The sequence below is a fragment of the Palaemon carinicauda genome, chromosome 24 (genome assembly GCF_036898095.1).
Source record: "Palaemon carinicauda isolate YSFRI2023 chromosome 24, ASM3689809v2, whole genome shotgun sequence".
In the NCBI taxonomy this organism is placed as follows: Eukaryota; Metazoa; Arthropoda; class Malacostraca; order Decapoda; family Palaemonidae; genus Palaemon; species Palaemon carinicauda.
The window spans coordinates 70,908,266-70,928,334 of NC_090748.1; the positions used below are offsets into that span (position 1 = coordinate 70,908,266).

Sequence of the window (20,069 nt, forward strand, 5' to 3'; positions counted from 1 at the left end):
ATAATATACACCAAGCACTATTCTTAGCCTGATCTTTGTTAACCCTTTTACCCCCAAAGGACGTACTGGTACGTTTCACAAAACCCATCCCTTTACCCCCATAGACGTACCGGTACGTCCTTGCAAAAAAATGCTATAAAATTTTTTTTTTCATATTTTTGATAATTTTTTGAAAAAAATCAGACATTTTCCAAGAGAATGAGACCAACCTGACCTCTCTATGACAAAAATTAACGCTGTTAGAGCAATTTAAAAAAAATATACTGCAAAATATACTGGGGAAAAAATAACCCCTTGGGGGTTAAGGGTTGGAAATTTCCAAAGAGCCCTGGGGTAAAAGGGTTAAGGGTTCGGCAACTACGGGTCTACACACGAGAGAGAATTGATGCAAAGAGAATAGTGTCATCTGCATATTTAACAATCTTTTTCTTTCAAAGCCAAACCACATACCATAAGTATATAATATGAGAAGTGATAGGCTGAAAATTCTACTCTGAGTAACACCAAATATTGCATTCGTAAAGTCATTCTTGTGCCCATCAAAAACTGCTTGCAGTCTATTACTTATAAACTCAACAGTGATACTAAGAAAAGACCCACATACTCTCATCTGTTTAATTTTGAAAACAAGGGCCTCATAATTAATGCAGTTAGAGGTAGAACACAAATCAAAGCCAAAGTTACAAACTTCCATACCACAATCAAGGATTCTGAATTACAATAGGGTGTCTTTTAGAGATGACTTTGACACTATAGGAATGGATAGTTCATATTTGAATGAAAGTTGTAAGCACAATGACTTCAATGGTAGGTTGAAGATGAGAACTTTTCAGATATACTCCAACTGCAACTGGGACAAGAGCTCCAACCTGAAGAGGGTTTGAATACCTCCTTGCTTGGATCAAGAAGGTCTTTTAGTGTGGGGATGCTGTTTGTCTCAGACAGGGAATCATGTTAGCATCAAGGATTTCCGACTTTCCCTCATTTCAGATGAATCTGTTTTGTGAGGATCAATATCACCTTTCAGGGAGGTAGAGTTGGCAGGAACAAGATCTTTATGTGAACCACTTAAGAGATGCTTGAAGTTCTCAAGGCATTAAATCAAACAAAGGATATACATTAGTGAACAACTAGAGGACAGCCAATCTATATCAACAAGCAGCAGTTTCTCTTAGCCCTGGAGCTTCCATTATGGACAGAGAAAAAAGGTATCTCTCTGATAACCAGATTTGTTCCAGGGAAATGAGATTGAATTGCTGATGCTTTTAACAGTAGGGATCAGACTTATAAAAATCATGGAGCATACCCCTTAGCATTATGTTTGAACTGGAGAATATAAACATAATGTTCTCCAGTTAAAGATCAGCAGGCTTGGGCAGTAGATGGAATGTTAAAGAATTGTAACAACCTGGAAATTACATGTTTCCACCATTTGCAATAATTCAACAAGTTCAGGGAATTGAAACAATGTGAAAATTATAGACCTAATAGCCCTAGTTGGCTGCAGAGAGAGTTTTGCAATAGTCTTAACTCTGGATCTCATGATAAATTGTAGTACCATCTCAAGCTCTGTGAATTTTCAGTTCTCTCTTCCTTTTAAAGACTACATAGTTGTATGCCATGGTGCTGAACCATATACCTTTTCAAGATGTAAAAATACATAATATAACCTCTTACTATTTGCAGTGCACTTCTTTTATTACTTCAATATACTGTAAAGATCACCTGTTTGGTCAATTTCCTTAATAATGAACTAAATGGACAATTATTTGTTTTGACAGTTACTTAATATTTTCATCTCTCAGATTTGCAAAATGATTTTCCTTCATATTTTTTTAATACTGTACTCTCTTCAGTGCTTCAGGTTTCATGCTTCTTTTTCATGCTTTCATCTATTATTGTCACCCCTTTAAATGACTGACCCTTAAACTGATTATATAGAACTTGTTTTATTCCTAATGGTGTTGGAGGTTTAACACTAAAATTATTTCTAGCGGCTTTCCTAACCTTTTTTGTATATAAAAATATTTAGTAGTCACTAATGTTAACTTTACCTTCATATTCTTTGCTTCAAAATGAGGACACTTTCAAAACTTGGCCAGTATTGTTCCATGACATCTTTTATGTCAACTGTAATTTCTCAATTTCAACTTTCCATTGATTGTTACTTTTATGTATTTTCTAGTTTTCTTAATTTTCATTGCTATTCTAAATATTTAATTTCTTCTATTTTCTCCATTATAATTTGGATTTCATTATTCCCTAACTCCTCTTTGTCTTAACAACCTGCCTTTGTCCTCCCTTGTCTTTTCAATGTAAATGTCTCCAAGTTATTTCCTTCCCTGTACTTTTAATATACATTTTTCAATATTAATCTTACCCGATAATCATGTAGCTGTCAACTCTGTTGCCGACAGAAATCTACGGTCGGGATACGCCAGCGATCGCTATACAGGTGGGGGTGAACACCACAGCGCCATCTGTGGTCAGGTACTCCAGTACTTCTTGTCAACACCACCTCAATTTTTCCTCTGTCGTGCCTCCGGCTAGACCTACATGGATACGCTGTTGATTCTGGAGTTATTGCTCACGATTTGGTGATGTATTTGCTCTAGAGTTTAGCCTTCGCTATTCAGGAAGCTATATCATTAGCTTAGCAAGTTTTTGGAATTAATTTGATTTAATTTTTGATTTAATTTTGGTACGAAGAGAGTATGAACTCTCTTTCACTTTTAAATGGCCGACCCTTCCCTTAGACGGAAGTGTTGGTGTCGAAGAGAGTATAGACTCTCTTAATTTTGCTTAACAAAGTTATAGATTTATTTTATATCTCTCTGCCTTTTATAGGCCTCTTTGATTAACTTCCTTTTATTATAAACTTATTAAAATTAATTTTTATATTTGTTTATATTCGACCTTTCCTAATAGTAGGCGGTCTTTTCTTGGAACCGAAGTTAATTAACATTGAGCCCGTCATTTTGTTTTTACCTGTTAACATATTATGCTATTTTAATGTTTTTGAAAGAATTTCTTTGATAGTCTTGTACTGTTTTCAAAGTTGAACTAACGTTTTGTTTTGTCTCTGCAGTTGTTGACGTTCAGAACGTTCAACTTGCGCTCTATCGTTACGATAGAGAGAGAGTCTATCACGGTGTCACGTTGCAGTAAGAGTAAACCGATTCTAGCGTTTTGTTCATTCTTTCTTAGCTTAAATGGTTTTAATTCTAATAAAGGAACTTTTTATTTGGGAAATCTTTCAGTTTTTTCCCTTAAACAATAATATGTTTTAACGATATATATAATTGGGCTCTTCTCTCAGGTGCTAAGTCAAGAGAGAGAGAGAGAGAGATAGAGACGGAGGGAGAGAGAGGAGGATAAACGTTTCGTTCAAGCGGGTAACGTTGTTATCGTTTTTGCTCTTCTCCCTAGTCTCTTTAGGGGAAGAAGGTAAACGTTTCTAGAGTTTTATTCTTGTTCTCAGGCTTTATGCGGTGAGAGATTTTAAACGTAGTTTATTTGATCTAGTGTTTAGTCTCTTTTCCAGCCACTGAATTATTTATCTTTCATTATGTTTTTCTGTTACATTGTAATACTGTTTTCGCAATTACTAACTTTTAATGAAGGATAGAATTGCGTGTTTCAGGTACAAACCACTTAAAGTTTCGAGTTCAGTGAAATAAGTGCAAACAGAAAATCAAAAGTGATAAAGTGATAAGCGCAAAGTGTTACAGTGTTGCGTTCGAGGGTTCGTCTGTTCGTGCTAGTTGTTCGCCTAGTCTGGGACCTCTTACAAGCTCCCAAGCCCAGGGGAGAAGTAATGTCGAAGGACTTATGGGTTCAGCAGGCCTTGATCGACGAACAGACGTTTCCCTCCGTGGTTTCGGGTGTTACCAACTCACGTAGCCGACGTGATCACCCCACCCACACAAAGACGAGAGAGCCCTTTTATTCCTCGTCTGCGGAAGAGGTTTCTCGCAGAAACCATGGACCAAATCTTGCAGCTTTTAAGTGCAAGTCGGTCCCTTCCGCGCAAGTCCAACTCCTAGGTGGTGCCATTAGCACTGGGTCAGTTCGGACTTGCTGCAGTACGACAACTGCACACCTCCCAGAGAGGCAAGGTGGTATCGCAACAGACAGTAACTCCGTCTGTTGCCGCACCAGCTGTTTTAGACCCTCAGTTTCAACGGACAGTAGCTCCGTTTGTTGTTGTCTTTCTTAAACTCTAGTGGTCTATGCTGCTGACAATGCAGTCTCAGCTTGCGGTGTTGATGCAGGAGTTTCAGGCAGAGAAGGTTAGCACACCTCCTCCTGCGAGCGCTCATGAGGCAGCCGCCTCAACTCCACCTCTGCGCAGTCCACCCTGCCAGACGTATGATGTTGAGGTTCCTCAACCTACCTCCACGCGTGAGCTGCCGCATTGGGAGTTGCCAGATACCAGCGCTGTGCAGCAACCTCCACTTTCCTTGAGGCAGGAGCCTCTTGCTATGCGGCAACCTCCTCAACACTTGAGGCAGGAGCCTTATGCTTTACAGCAACCTCCTCTACCCTTGAGGCAGGAGCTTCATGTGTTGCGACAACCTCCTCCATCCTCGAGGCAGCAACCTCTTGCGTTGCGGCAACCTCCACCATCCTTGAGGCAGCAACCTCAACTCTTGCGGCAGCCACCTCCACTCTTGAGGCAAGAACCTCAACTCTTGAGGCAAGAGCCTCGACTCTTGAGGAACCTCATGCTATGAGGCAGCCGCCTCAACGCATGCAGCAACCGCATTCTTCACAGCATGAGCCTCTCTCTGCGCAGCTACCTCCTCAACCCTTGAGGCAGACGCAACTCTTGAGGCAGGAACCTCTCAGGAGCCTCATGCTATGCGGCATCCTCCTCAAACCATGAGGCAGGAGCCTCATGCTATGCGGCATCCTCCTCAACCCATGAGGCAGGAGCCTCATGCTATGCGACATCCTCCTCTACCCATGAGGCAGCCTCATGCTATGCGGCATCCTCCTCAACCCATGAGGCAGGAGCCTCATGCTATGCGGCATCCTCCTCAACCCATGAGGCAGGAGTCTCATGCTATGAGGAGCCTCATGCTATGCGGCATCCTCCTCAAACCATGAGGCAGGAGCCTCATGCTATGCGGCAACCGCCTCAACCCATGAGGCAGGAGCCTCATACTATGCGGCATCCTCCTCAACGCATGCGGCATAAACCTCATCCCTTGCAGCTTGAGCCTCATCCCATGCAGCATGAGTCTCATACCATGCAGCATGAGCCTCATCCCATGCAGCATGAGCCTCATCCCATGCAGTATAAGCCGCACGCCATGCAACATGCTCTGCTTACTTTACAGCATGCTCTACATACAGCATGCTCTGCATACAGCATGCTCTGCATACCTTACCGCATGCTTCTCAGTCACACATCTTTGGTTGTTGCCAACTCACTAGACTGTCAAGCAGTTTCATAACGTTGCCTTCTAGTCTGCTGCTTTTGCACCAGTGAAACCCTCACTGAGAGAACTTAGCTTTTCTCGGATATGGTTCCTGTAGATGAGAAAGTGCTATTCTCCCTCCTTCTGATTTTCCCTTGAGGACTCTGTCATTTGGAGAGGAGCCTTTAGCTGCTTAGCCTCCTATGGACTTTTATTTAAGCATAGCATGCTTCCAGGGAGGGTAATGGTTCCACTTCAGTCGCTAACCCCGTCTGTTACCACACCTGCTCCCATAGACCTTGAGCTGTGTTGCAAGACATGCAGTCCAAGCTTAGTCCTTGTTAGAGGATTTTTTGTTTACGGAGTCAGTGTGTCACTGGGAAGACGTTCAACAACCAGCAGAAGTGACTTGTTGTGACGCAGTGCGGCAACCTCAGCAACCCGATAAGGAGTTGTCTGTACGACCCAGACAGTCTAGACAGCTTCGGGTTGTCACTGTACTTCCTCGCTTCCCCATGGTTGACAGTTCACAGACTGTGCAGCAGTACCATGATCTTGTGTCCGGCTCCGTCAGACGACTAGCTTTTAAGAGCTCCCACAAGTCGTCGCTGTCTGGAGATTCTCAGATGGACTATGGATCTGACCAAGGAACTGGGCCTCCTGGTCAATTTTGAGGAGTCCCAGCTCGTCCCATCCCAGACCATTGTCTACCTGGGTATGGATCTTCAGAGTCGAGCTTTTCGGGCTTTTCCGTCGGCCCCAAAGATATACTAAGCCCTAGATTGCATCCAGAGCATGCTGAGAAGGAACCGATGCTCAGTCAGGTAGTGGATGAGCCTAACAGGGACACTTTCATCGCTGGCCCTGTTCATCGAGTTAGGGAGACCCCACCTCCCCCCCTTCAGTATCATCTAGCGGCTCACTGGATAAAGGACATGACGCTAGAGACGATCTCAGTTCCTGTTTCCGAAGAGAGGAGGTCTACTCTCACGTGGTGAAAGAACAGCTTTCTTCTCAAGGAAGTCTACCTTTGGCTGTTCAGAAACCCGACCGCCGTCTCTTCTCTGACGCATCAGACACGGGCTGGGGTGCGACTTTGGACGGACAGGAATGCTCGGGAACATGGAATCAGGAGCTAAGGACACTTCACATCTATTGCAAGGAGCTGTTGGCGGTTCATCTGGCCTTGATAAACTTCAAGTCCCTCCAGCTTAACAAGGTGGTGGAGGTGGACTCTGACAACACCACAGCCTTGGCTTACATCTCCAAGCAGGGAGGGACTCATTCATGGAAGTTGTTCTAGATCGCAAGGGACCTCCTCATCTGGTTAAAAGATCGAAAGCTCACGCTGGTAACGAGGTTCATTCAGGGCGATATGAATGTCATGGCAGATCGCCTTAGCCGGAAGGGTCAGGTCATCCCCACAGAGTGGACCCTTCACAAGAATGTTTGCAGCAGACTTTGGGCCCTGTGGGGTCAGCCAACCATAGATCTGTTCGCTACCTCGATAACCTAGAGGCTCCCGTTGTATTGTTCTCCGATTCCAGACCCAGCAGCAGTTCACGTGGATGCTTTTCTGCTGGATTGGTCCCATCTCGACCTGTATGCATTCCCGCCGTTCAAGATTGTCAACAGGGTACTTCAGAAGTTCGCCTCTCGCAAAGGGACACGGCTGACGTTGGTTGGCTCCGCTCTGGCCCGCGAGAGAATGGTTCATAGAGGTACTGCAATGGCTGGTCGACATTCCCAGGACTCTTCCTCTAGGAGTGGACCTTCTACGTCTACCTCACGTAAAGAAGGTACATCCAAACCTCCACGCTCTTCGTCTGACTGCCTTCAGACTTTCGAAAGACTCTCAAGAGCTAGGGGCTTTTCGAAGGAGGCAGCTAGAGCGATTGCCAGAGCAAGGAGGACATCCACTCTCAGAGTCTATCAGTCTAAAGGGGAAGTCTTCCGAAGCTGGTACAAGGCCAATGCAGTTTCCTCATCCAGTACCACTGTAACCCAGATTGCTGACTTCCTGTTACATCTAAGGAACGTAAGATCCCTTTCAGCTCCTACGATTAAGGGTTACAGAAGTATGTTGGCAGCGGTTTTCCGCCACAGAGGCTTGGATCTTTCCACCAACAAAGATCTACAGGACCTCCTTAGGTCTTTTAAGACCTCAAAGGAACGTCGGTTGTCCACTCCAGGCTGGAATCTAGACGTGGTCCTAAGGTTCCTTATGTCATCAAGATTTGAACCTCTCCAATCAGCCTCTTTTAAGGACCTCACATTAAAAACTCTTTTCCTCGTGTGCTTGACAACAGCTAAAAGAGTAAGTGAGATCCACGCCTTCAGCAGGAACATAGTTTTCACATCTGAAACGGCTACATGTTCCTTGCAGCTCGGTTTTTTGCTAAAACGAGCTTCCTTCACGTCCTTGGCCTAAGTCGTTCGAGATCCCAAGCCTGTCCAACTTGGTGGGGGACGAACTGGAGAGAGTACTTTGCCCAGTTAGAGCTCTTAGGTACTATCTAAAAAGGTCATAACCTTTACGAGGACAATCAGAAGCCTTATGGTGTGCTATCAAGAAGCCTTCTCTTCCAAGGTCTAAGAACTCAGTTTCTTACCTATTCAGGCTCCTGATTAGGGAAGCACATTCTCATCTGAAGGAAGAAGACCTTGCTTTGCTGAAGGTAAGGACACATGAAGTGAGAGCTGTGGCTACTTCAGTGGCCCTCAAACAGAACCGTTCTCTGCAGAGTGTTATGGATGCAACCTATTGGAGAAGCAAGTCAGTGTTCGCATCATTCTATCTCAAAGATGTCCAGTCTCTTTACGAGAACTGCTACACCCTGGGACCATTCGTAGCAACGAATGCAGTAGTAGGCGGGGGCTCAGCCACTACATTCCCATAATCCCATAACCTTTTTAACCTTTCTCTTGAATACTTTTTATGGGTTGTACGGTCGGCTAAGAAGCCTTCCACATCCTTGTTGATTTGGCGGGTGGTCAATTCTTTCTTGAGAAGCGCCGAGGTTAAAGGTTGTGATGAGGTCCTTTAGTATGGGTTGCAGCCCTTTATACTTCAGCACCTAAGAGTCGTTCAGCATCCTAAGAGGACCGCTACGCTCAGTAAGAAAGACGTACTTAATAAAGGCAGAGTAATGGTTCAAGTCGTCTTCCTTACCAGGTACTTATTTATTTTATGTTATTTTTGAATAACTAATAAAATAAAATACGGGATACTTAGCTTCTTTGTTAACATGTATGCTGGTCTCCACCCACCACCCTGGGTGTGAATCAGCTACATGATTATCGGGTAAGATTAATATTGAAAAATGTTATTTTCATTAGTAAAATAAATTTTTGAATATACTTACCCGATAATCATGATTTAATTGACCCACCCTTCCTCCCCATAGAGAACCAGTGGACCGAGGAAAAAATTGAGGTGGTGTTGACAAGAAGTACTGGAGTACCTGACCACAGATGGCGCTGTGGTGTTCACCCCCACCTGTATAGCGATCGCTGGCGTATCCCGACCGTAGATTTCTGTCGGCAACAGAGTTGACAGCTACATGATTATCGGGTAAGTATATTCAAAATTTATTTTACTAATGAAAATAACATTTTGATGCTATAATTCTCATTATTTCCTTCTATCATAGATTTTGGACATCTAAAATATCTGCATTTATAGTCTGCAATAATGAGTATATGAAGCATAGTCAATTATATTAGGAACACAGTATTCAAATACCCCCCTACCTCTCCTACAGCATCCACAGAATCAAGTGATTAACATTCTCTTGCCTAATTTCTGGTGAAAACAAGCCTGATTATGTTTTTTTTTTATTATCAGTAATTCGAGAACATATGCATATGTTAGCTTCCAGGGGATGTGCTCTTTTAAGTCCTTTTAGTTTCCTCCACTACTTTGAGGAAAAATATGGGACTTGGTGTTGATCTCTGATAGACAGTAATATTTAACTCAAATTGATCTGATACATTTTCAGCATCTTTGTATCAACAATCTTCACTCTAGATCTGATATTATTCTCTTGCTTAGTGAATGTCCTGTCCTTTACCTTTGCAATTCCCATTTAATCGTTTGTCATGGTACTCAATCAAATACCTTACATGGGCCAAAAGAAAAGAAGATTTCTGAAGTATTAGGGTTCATGCTTGGGAATGCAAGTATCATGGCAGATGTACTCAGCAGGAAGGTATAAGTTCTGATATCAGAAATGTCTTTTCACCCTTAGGTGTGTAAAGAACTTTGGTAATTGTCGTGGAGTTCTGTTGAATCCCTTTAGCAAACATGCAAGTGGAGTAGTGTTTCCTATAATTGACTGAGTTGCATGGAAGATGGATTCAACTGTTCATAGGCCTCTGAGACTGTGTAATAAGAATTACCAATCAATCCATGTCACAAGATATTCAAGGAAAGCTGGGAGGAAAATCTTTACTTTTCAATACAAAAGGTCCTATTTCCTAAAGTCAGCCCCATGGTAAGGGAGAAGGGAGCTTTTTTTCTCTCTTCACCCCTTGTAAGGGGACAGTACTGTCATTGCAGTGTAAATATTACTAAGGAGTCTGTAGTGTCCCTTTGGCCCTTAGTTGCATTAGAATTTTAGCCTATTACTTTACCTTTGTTGCTCATGCTTCCTTCTTCCATCTTTTAGTACATGCTCTTATCTCTTCCTGTGCCTCATAGGGCAAGTCTTCGGTCCCCACCCCCAGTTGCACCTTGGCACTGAATGGTCTACCAAGCCCTAGTACCAAGCCATATGTCCCAAATTCCATAAATCATCTTCACTATCTGTCCCCACTTGATGGAGCTTTCATCTTCTTAATGATATGGAAATAGTTATTGGTTACAAAATGATGGTCTGTCAATTTTTTTGGTAAAGAAATTAACTCTTAAACTTCCAAGGATGCAAGGTTCTCTTTTGAAATTTTGACATAGAATTTCCCCCTTTCATGGTTAGACTCTGCAAAAGGGAGCTAAAACTTCTTTACAGGGGTCCATAATAAGACTAAGTGAAGCTCTGATATGTACCTTTAAACCCTATGTGTTTGGTAGGTTGAACCTGAGACACCTCCGGCTTAAGTGTCTGTCTTGTCCTAAAACGACATTTATTACTTTATATTCCTTTGTATTGAAATAAGAGGATTTTTTCAATATTTAACTTAGCCGGTGATTATAATAGCTGCAACTCTGTTGCTCGACAGAAAACTCTAAGGTAAAATTCGCCAGCGATCGCTACACAGGTTGCGGGTGTGCCCAACAGCGCCATCTGTCGTCCAGATACCCAGTACTCAATGTAAACAAAGAACTCAATTTTCTCTCTGTCGAGCTATCGACAAGACGTACTTACTCGCTGTTGCTAAACTGGAGTTTTTTCACAACTAATTGGTGAAGTACTTTATTCTAGTTTTGAGCTTTCGCTATGCAGGTGTTTTATCTTCATCTTAAATCTTGAATTCGTTTTGGATAGATTTAATTATGGTGACAAAGAGAGTATGGGCTTTCTTTCACTTTTAAATGGCCGACCCTTCCCTTAGACGGAAGTGTGTTTAGGCTTTTAGTAATTATATCACGTTATAGATTTTCCTCTATATATTTTATATCTCTCCGCCTTTATTAGGCCTCTTCGATTAACTTTCCATTTATTATAAACCTATAAAAATAATTTTAATGTTTTGTTTATATAGACCTTTCCTGAGAGTAGGCGGTCCTAACTTGGAAACCGAAGTTAATCAACGTTGAGCTCTTTATATCGTAATTAGCTTTTAAAGAGCTAAGGATTTAAAACTTTTTAAATGTAATATTTTATGAAATAATTTCTTTGATAGTCTTCGTACTGTTTTCAAAGATGAACTAACGTTTAGTTTATTTATGCTACGCAGTTGTTGACGTTCAGGACGTTCAACATGCGCTCTATCGTTACGATAGAGAGAGAGTGTATCACGGTTTCACTTTGCAGTAAGAGTAAATCGATTCTGACGTTTTGTTCATTCTTTCTTAGCTTAAATGTTTTAAATTCCACTTTAAAGGAACTTTTTATTTGAAAAACCTTTCAGTTTTTTCCTTTAGTCAAATAACATGTTTTTTTGACGAAATATAATTGGGCTCTTCTCTTAGGTGCGAAATCAAGAGAGAAAGAGAGAGAGAGATAGAGACGGAGGGAGAGAGAGGAGAGAAAACGTTCCGTTCAAGCGGGTAACGTTGTTCTCGTGTTACTCTCGTCCCTAGTCGCTGTAAGGGGAGGAAGGATAAAACGTTTTAGTTTTTTATTCTCGTCCCCAGGCTATGTGCGGTGAGAGATTGAAAACGTAGTTATATGAACTAGTGTTTAGTCTCTTTCCCAGCCACTGATTTTTTTATCTTAAAATATGTTTTCTGTTTTTTGCTGGTATTAATGTTGCATTATACGACTGATTTCGCAATTACTACCTTTTAATGAAGGGTAGAATTGCGTGTTTCAGGTAGAAATCAGTAAAAGTTTCGATTTCAGTGAAATAAGTGCAAAACAGAAAATCGAAGTGATAAAGTGATATGCGCAAAGTGTTACAGTGTTGCGTCCGAGGGTTCGTCTGTTCGTGCCTGTCGTTCACCTAGTCCGGTCATCGGATAACTGCTCGCCGCCTAACAAAAGCGTAACACAGACTCCGAGAGTCTTTTTTTGTAGGCAAAGTGTTGCGGTCACAGACGTTACCCTCGTCTCTTACCACAACCATTTCCGTTGATCCTTAATGGGTTGTATGGCAAGACATGCAGTATATGCTTGCCTCCCTTATGGAAGACTATTCTGCCGATTAGTCCGTTGAGTCTAGCCATTTATCTCATCGATATCCTGGCTTTCAGCCAACCTAACGTTCCTTTGTGCTTACTGTTGACGTTGGCGTAGCTTAGTCACGTCAGTCAGGTTGTTTAGAACCACACTCGATGCGGTCTCGTGTGGTTTTTCAGTCGCATTTGGACGTTAGGCCACTTGCTGATGCTCCTGTTGACGTTCAAGACGTTCACTAACAATCGGAGTTGACTTGTTTTGACGCTGTGCGTCAACCTCCGCATTCTAGAGTTGTTTTGACTGCTCAGTCTAGGCAGTCAAAGCAGTCTCGAGTGGACGCTGTGCGTCCTCACGCACCTGTTGTGGTTGACAGTTCAGTTGTTGACAGTTCACAGACTGTCAAGCAGTTACATGACGTTGCGTTCTGGTCCGCTACTAATGCACCAGTGAGTGTGGACTCTGCTTGTAAAGCATTGCCACCACGGTAGGTCTCTCCCTTGCTTGAGACTCAGCTTTTATCGAACAAGGTTCCTGTAGATGAGGAAGTTGCTGTTCCCCCTCCTACTGATATTCCCTTGAGGACTCTGTCAGATGGAGAGGAGCCTAAAGCTGCTTAGCCTCTTATGGACTTTAATTAAATCATGATGATTTTTTTAAGGATCTTTGTCCGGATCTTTTTGTAACTGCTGCTCCTCGTTCGCCTAAACGTCAGAGCTTACACTAGGCCTAGCTACTTCGAAGCCGTTGTTTTTAAGCTAGTGCTCTCTCGCTCTCCTAGAGAGCTTTACGTTGGCTAGGCGACTGGTTTTTCACCAGGAGGAGTTTGGGGGATACAGCCTTTGCTTTCCCTTCTTTTAAACTGGTTTATAGAGCGAGAGTCTGATATGACACGAGAGAAGTTCTCGGCTTGGGAGTTCATGCCTCTGCCCAGATAGACTTCTCAATTCTCGTAGACTCTCCCTGGCGCCTGGCCAGGAGACGCTCCAAGTTGTTTGCAGGTCAACTTCACAGCTGTTTTCGAGCCTTTGAAGTTTTGCTGTACAATTATGTCACGCATAACAAGGCTTTCAGGGATGGTAAACGGTACCGCCTCAGTCGCTAACCCCGTCTGTTGCCACACCTGCTCCCGTAGACCCTAAATGGGCTTTGCTGCAAGACATGCAGTCCAAGCTTGCGTCCTTGATAGAGGACTTTAATGCGGAGAAGGTTGCTACCGAACCTTCTGGCCAACAACCTTCCAACCGGTCGGTTGTGCGCCCTGTTGACGCTGAGGTAACCTACTCGCGTCTGCCAGTTGAGGTGGTTCCTCCACCGATGCGACCCAGTGTGGGTTGCCAGCCGCACGTTGACGTTAAGCGACGCTCGGAGGTGGTTGTTGACGTTCAGGACGTTCAACAACCAGCAGAGGTGACTTGTTTTGACGCAGTGCGTCAACCTCAGCAACCCGGTAGGGTGTTGACTGCACAACCCAGACGGTCTAGACAGTCTCGGGTTGACGCTGTGCTTCCTCGCGCACCCATGGTTGTTGACAGTTCACAGACTGTGCAGCAGTTCCATGATATTGCGTCCGGCTCCGTCACGCATCCACCAGTGCGACCGGACTCAGCGAGCCAGACGTTGCCCACTCCGTTGCCGTTTCCTCATCAGTTTTCGGATGAGGAACCCTCTGATGAGGACGTTGCTGAACAACAAGACGATCAGCCCCCAGAATAGATCAAGCCCTGCTATCCATCCAGAAGATGCTGAAGAAGGAACGCTGCTCAGTCAGGCTGTGGATGAGTCTGGTAGGGACGCTGTCATCCGTGGAACAATTTGTGTCACTAGGAAGATTACACCTCCGTCCTCTTCAATACCATCTAGCTTTTCACTGGAAAAAGGACAAGACGCTAGAAGCGGTCTCGATCCCGGTTTCCGAAAAGATAAAGTCTTGTCTGACTTGGTGGAAGGACAATATCAACCTAAGAGAGGGTCTTCCCCTGGCTGTTCAGACTCCCAATCACGTTCTCTTCTCGGACGCATCGGACGTGGGCTGGGGCGCGACACTAGACGGTCGGGAATGCTCAGGACTGGAACTCGAGTCAGAGGAGCATGCATATCAACTGCAAGGAGCTGTTGGCAGTACATCTGGCCTTGAAAAGCTTCAAGTCTCTCCTTCGAGGCAAAGTGGTGGAAGTTAACTCGGACATCACCACGGCCTTGGCGTACATCTCCAAACAAGGAGGTACCAACTCACTGACGTTGTACGAGATCACAAGGGACCTGCTCATCTGGTCAAAAGGTCAAGACATCTCCCTAATAACGAGGTTCATCCAAGGCGACTTGAACGTCATAGTAGATTGTCTCAGTCGGAAAGGGCAAGTAATTCCAATCGAATGGACCCTCCACAAGGATGTGTGCAAGAGACTTTGGGCCACTTGGGGTAAAACCACCCATAGATCTCTTTGCAACCTCGCTGACCAAGAGGCTTCCAATCTATTGTTCTCCAGTCCCGGACCCAGCAGCAATACATATAGATGCTTTCCTCCTAGATTGGTCACATCTGGATCTCTACGCATTCCCACCGTTCAAGATTGTCAACAAGGTACTGCAGAAGTTCGCCTCTCACGAAGGGACAAGGTTGACGTTAGTTGCTTCCCTCTGGCCCGTGAGAGAATGGTTCACCGAGATACTTCGATGGTTAGTAGACGTTCCCAGTAGTCTTCCTCTAAGGGTAGACCTTCTACGTCAGCCACACGTAAAGAAGGTACTCCAAAGCCTCCACGCTCTTCGTCTGACTGCCTTCAGTCTATCGAAAGACTCTCGAGAGCTAGAGGCTTTTCGAAGGAAGCAGCCAGTGCGATTGCTAGAGCAAGGAGAGCTTCTTCCATTAGAGTCTACCAATCGAAGTGGGAAGTCTTCCGAGACTGGTGCAAGTCAGTTTCTGTATCCTCGACCAGTACCTCTGTAGCTCAAATAGCTGTTTTTCTCTTATACCTGAGAAAAGGACGATCCCTTTCAGCTCCCACTATCAAGGGCTACAGAAGCATGTTGGCATCGGTCTTCCGGCATAGAGGCTTAGATCTTTCCAAACATAAAGATCTGCAAGACCTCCTTAAGTCTTTTGAGACCACCAAGGAGCGTCGTTTGGCTACCTCTGGATGGAATTTAGACGTGGTACTAAGATTCTTCATATCAGACAGGTTGGAGCCGTTACAATCAGCCTCCCTGAAAGATCTCACTCTTAAGACTCTTTTCCTGGTATGCTTAGCCTCGGCTAAAAGAGTCAGTGAGATTCATGCCTTCAGCAAGAACATAGGATTTTCGTCAGAAAAAGCCACTTGTTCGCTACAACTTGGTTTTCTAGCCAAAAATGAGCTGCCTTCTCGGCCTTGGCCTAAATCTTTCGATATCCCCAGCTTATCGGAGATCGTAGGCAATGAACTAGAAAGAGTCTTATGCCCTGTTAGAGCTCTTAAGTTCTATTTAAAGCGTACTAAACCTTTACAAGGCCAATCTGAAGCTTTATGGTGTTCAGTTAAGAAACCATCCTTGCCTTTGTCAAAGAATGCTTGGTCAGACTTTATCAGATTGTTAATACGAGAAGCTCATTCACATCTGAGTGAGGAAGACCGAACTTTGCTTAAGGTGAAGACGCACGAAGTTAGAGCTGTAACAACTTACGTGGGCTTTAAGCAAAATATATCTCTGCAAAGTATAATGGACGCAACCTATTGGAGAAGCAAGTCAGTGTTCGCATCATTTTACTTGAAAGATGTCCAGTCTCTTTACAAGAACTGCTACACACTGGGACCATTCGTAGCAGCGAGTGCAGTAGTGGGTGAGGGCTCAACCACTACAATTCCCTAATTCCATACCCTTTTAATCTTTCTCTTGAAATGTTTTTATTGTTGTTTTTTGGGTTGTCCGGAAGGCTAAGAAGCCTTTCGCATCCTGGTTGATTTGGCGGGTGGTCAAAGTCATTTCTTGAGAAGCGCCTAGATTAGGGGTTTTGATGAGGTCCTGTTGTATGGGTTGCAACCCTTGATACTTCAGATCCTAGGGGTCGATCAGCATCCTGAGAGGATCGCGAGGCTCCGTAAGGAAGACGTACTTAAAAAGGCAGAGTAATTGTTCAAGTCGACTTCCTTACCAGGTACCTATTTATTTTGTTTTTGTTATTTTGATAACTTCTAAAATGAAATATAAATTCTTAGCTCATAATAATGTAAACATATAGTGCTGGTCTCTACCCACCCCCCTGGGTGTGAATCAGCTATTATAATCACCGGCTAAGTTAAATATTGAAAAATGTTATTTTGATAATAAAATAAATTTTTGAATATACTTACCCGGTGATTATAAATTAAAGGACCCTCCCTTCCTCCCCAATAGAGACGCAGTGGAACGAGGAGAAAATTGAGTTCTTTGTTTACATTGAGTACTGGGTATCTGGACGACAGATGGCGCTGTTGGGCACACCCGCAACCTGTGTAGCGATCGCTGGCGAATTTTACCTTAGAGTTTTCTGTCGAGCAACAGAGTTGCAGCTATTATAATCACCGGGTAAGTATATTCAAAAATTTATTTCATTATCAAAATAACATGTCTATTGTATGGGCACATGACGTTATGGACGATACTCATAGTTGTTATGACACTGAATATCATGTTTGCCAAAACCTTAAAAATTTTAACATTGGTTGGCAAGTTACATAGAATAAAAAAATTTTGTTACAAGTAGTCGGTATTGATTTTATGCTATCTACTGATTTCCAAGTTAGTCAAAATGTATTTTTAAGTAATTATACTTGGCAGTGCACATGGCAGAAAAAGTAATGGGTCAAAGAAGTCGGAGTAAATGGTCAACTTTTTTGGGAAGTGATGATATGGATGACTCAGACGATGAAGATCACTCTGGCTTTCCCCTAAGGTAATACTGTATTTATTAATTTCTTTTAGCTCCTCTGTAACTTTTATTGATATCAAAGGAAAGGAAATGTTAGGATTAATATTTTACAAATATAGTAAAAAAAATTGTAAGCATTTTTCTATGTAGTTATCTTTATCACACTTGATTTCACTCAAATAATTTTTTCCAAATTTTTGTTGTAACTGTTTGATATTGGAAAAAAGTAAATATGGGCTATGTTCTAAGAGTTTCAGGGTTTTCAGAAGAGTGCTTCTGTAATGGATAGCCCTTCTGTAAAGTTGAATTTTCTAATATTTCTCTTACTTTTTCAGGCAGAAACATTTACAAACTCAAAGTGTTAATGAAGATAAAAGGTGCATTGTTGAATGTTCAAACTTGCAAAGGAAAATTAACAATTTACCAGGTGGCTCTTCAAAAAAAGGCAAAATGAAGCAGGAAACTATAACAGCTTTTATGCCATCACTAGAATCACAGAAATCCCGTACAAGAAATGAGGCTATTCACTCGGAGCAGGGCAATTTCAGTGCATTAAGAATGCATAAAAGAAGTTTGCAAGAATCACATTCAATTGGAGAAGACAGAATATTTTCAAAACCTTATTCTAGTGTGAGGAACTCAAAATTAGAAACTACATTTAACCAAGAATCTGTGGTACAAACATTAGTACCAGCTAAAAGAGCTATTGAAGACCCTCAAAATTCATTTTATAAACGTTTTTCACATGACAATATACGTCATAAAGAGGAAGATGATACTCTAGAGCCCAGCAGTAAGAATGAAAGTGTTTCAAATAAGTTAATGAAATGCATTGGACAAAATAGAGGTGATTTCGATGCACAGAAATGTAAATCCGTTCTCAAAGATGCTAACAGTCTTTTGTATCAAAAGTCTGATTGCTTTAATTTAAACAAACAGCCAGAATTGCATTCTTTCTTGAAGAATTCTAACAATGCTGCTTTTAAGAAATATGAGTTAGTAGATGACTTAGAAGATATAAATTTTGATTTATGAAGAATATAATTTTACAGTGGCTCAGTCATAGAGAAATGTTTCTACTAAGATAAGATGCAATTAATTTGACTTATATGGATACAAATTTATATATTTTTAGAATTGAATTTATTTTTCTTTTTAAAAACTTTATGGAAGCAGAAGTTTTATATGAAATTGTTATATATTTTATCCTTTCCCATTTTAGATCCTTTATATTGCTATCCATTGTACATATATCTCTCTCTCTCTCTCTCTCTCTCTCTCTCTCTCTCTCTCTCTCTCTCTCTCTCTCTCTCTCTCTCTCTCTCTGGTTGCCCCTTTAGTAAATGAGATGGTTTTTCATGAAAATTAACTGAATTATGAAAATACCTCCTGGAACTGAATTAGTGAGGATCCATATATTTTCAATTTAATACTGTATATGATATTTCTCCCAATACAGTGATATATATATATATATATATATATATATATATATATATATATATATATATATATATATATATATATATACACTGTATATATATATATATATATATATATATATATATATATATATATATATATATATATATATATTAGATACATGTGTGTAAATCTGGTATGTATGTTTATTTATACTTATATATTATGAACTTATACTTGTAATATATTGATAACAGGTTTTGTACATCAATTTAATTGTGTTTGAAGTTTTACACAAAATATCAGTTCATTAAAGATTTCAAAATAATTATTATCACCACAAACCTTTTTACGCCAGATTTTATCTTTATAAGGGTAGACTTGGGATGACTTCTCTCCTTTCTCTTCTGTTCTATATTATATCGTTCTGAATTAGGAGGAGGTATAGGTCTTCCTTTATCCCCCATTTCCCTATTTTCTCAGCCTTCTTACAGGTTTTCATCTTGATACCTCAATGTCTACTTCATGGCTGATCAACTCTTCTTTGTTCATACTCTTTACATCAAAACCATATCTCTTTGAGTTCCATGTCTTTTTTTTTTTATCCTCTGGGCAGGATATCTCTCCACTAATTCTTTATTTGTAGAATTGTTGCCCAATGTACTCCAGCTATGAATATTAGTACAGTATTCTAAGGTCAAACCTTTTCAAAATCACCACCTAATTTGTTAGTTCCCTTGTTTCTGCAAGGTCTTTGTCTCCATAAAAATGAGACATTCACCAGTTGTCAACTTATCTGTTCATCTAATTCATACTGGAGCTACTCTCTTACTGCTCTCTCTCACTCGTGCTTCAAAGTGCAGCCTGTTTTCAAGGTAACAAATATGCTCATCTTGTTCCAAAGTCGGCCATTCTATCACAAAAGTTTCTCAACTTGTCTCTTCCCCATTTGCTCATGTAATATATTCTGGATATGAAATATCTTATTCCATGTATATTTTATAATCTAGAGCACTTCTTGTAACAATATCTATTACATTTGGTACTCAGTATGGATTTCCCCCATTAATGTTTTAACAATAACCACATGACCTTTTTCCTGATTTTACTTTTTCTCTGCTTCCTTTACAGTCACCAATAGCTCAGTTTTACTTATTTTGATTTTCAGTCTCCATCCTCTCTCTTTCACTCTCCTACCTTTCAAACGTTTTGACCACTTCTCCCTCAGATAATGAAATTAATACCATGGTACAGTATAAAGCAACTCCCAGGGGGTTCCTTTTATTGTACTATTTAGTAGGCTCCTCCCTTATTATGGTAAATAGCAAATTGTGAAGGGATGATCCTTGATGACTAACCAGAATCATTTCAAATGTTAGTACAACCTTAATAGCAAAGCTTTAGTTAGATTACATTAATTTTTTATAGGCATAAACTCTTATTTATTTATTTATTACATTAATCCAATATGGTTCACTATATGACATTAATCCAATATGGTTCAAATGTGTGAAAAATTTATTTAGAAATGGGTAAAATGTTCAAGTGAACACA

At 41.5% G+C, this 20,069-nt stretch overlaps 1 protein-coding gene across 2 annotated transcripts in view; it reads left to right on the forward strand.

The window, feature by feature from the left end:
* The window catches only part of LOC137617865 (MRN complex-interacting protein), a 74,955-nt gene extending 56,444 nt beyond the window's left edge, over window positions 1-18,511 (forward strand). For both annotated transcript variants that reach the window (XM_068347815.1, XM_068347814.1), the window contains exons 4-5: window positions 17,003-17,117; window positions 17,429-18,511. In XM_068347815.1, the coding sequence (XP_068203916.1) occupies window positions 17,003-17,117; window positions 17,429-18,128 (815 nt within the window). In that variant the 3' untranslated portion in view covers window positions 18,129-18,511. The remainder of the gene's footprint in view (window positions 1-17,002; window positions 17,118-17,428) is intronic.
* Window positions 18,512-20,069: the final 1,558 nt, after the last annotated feature.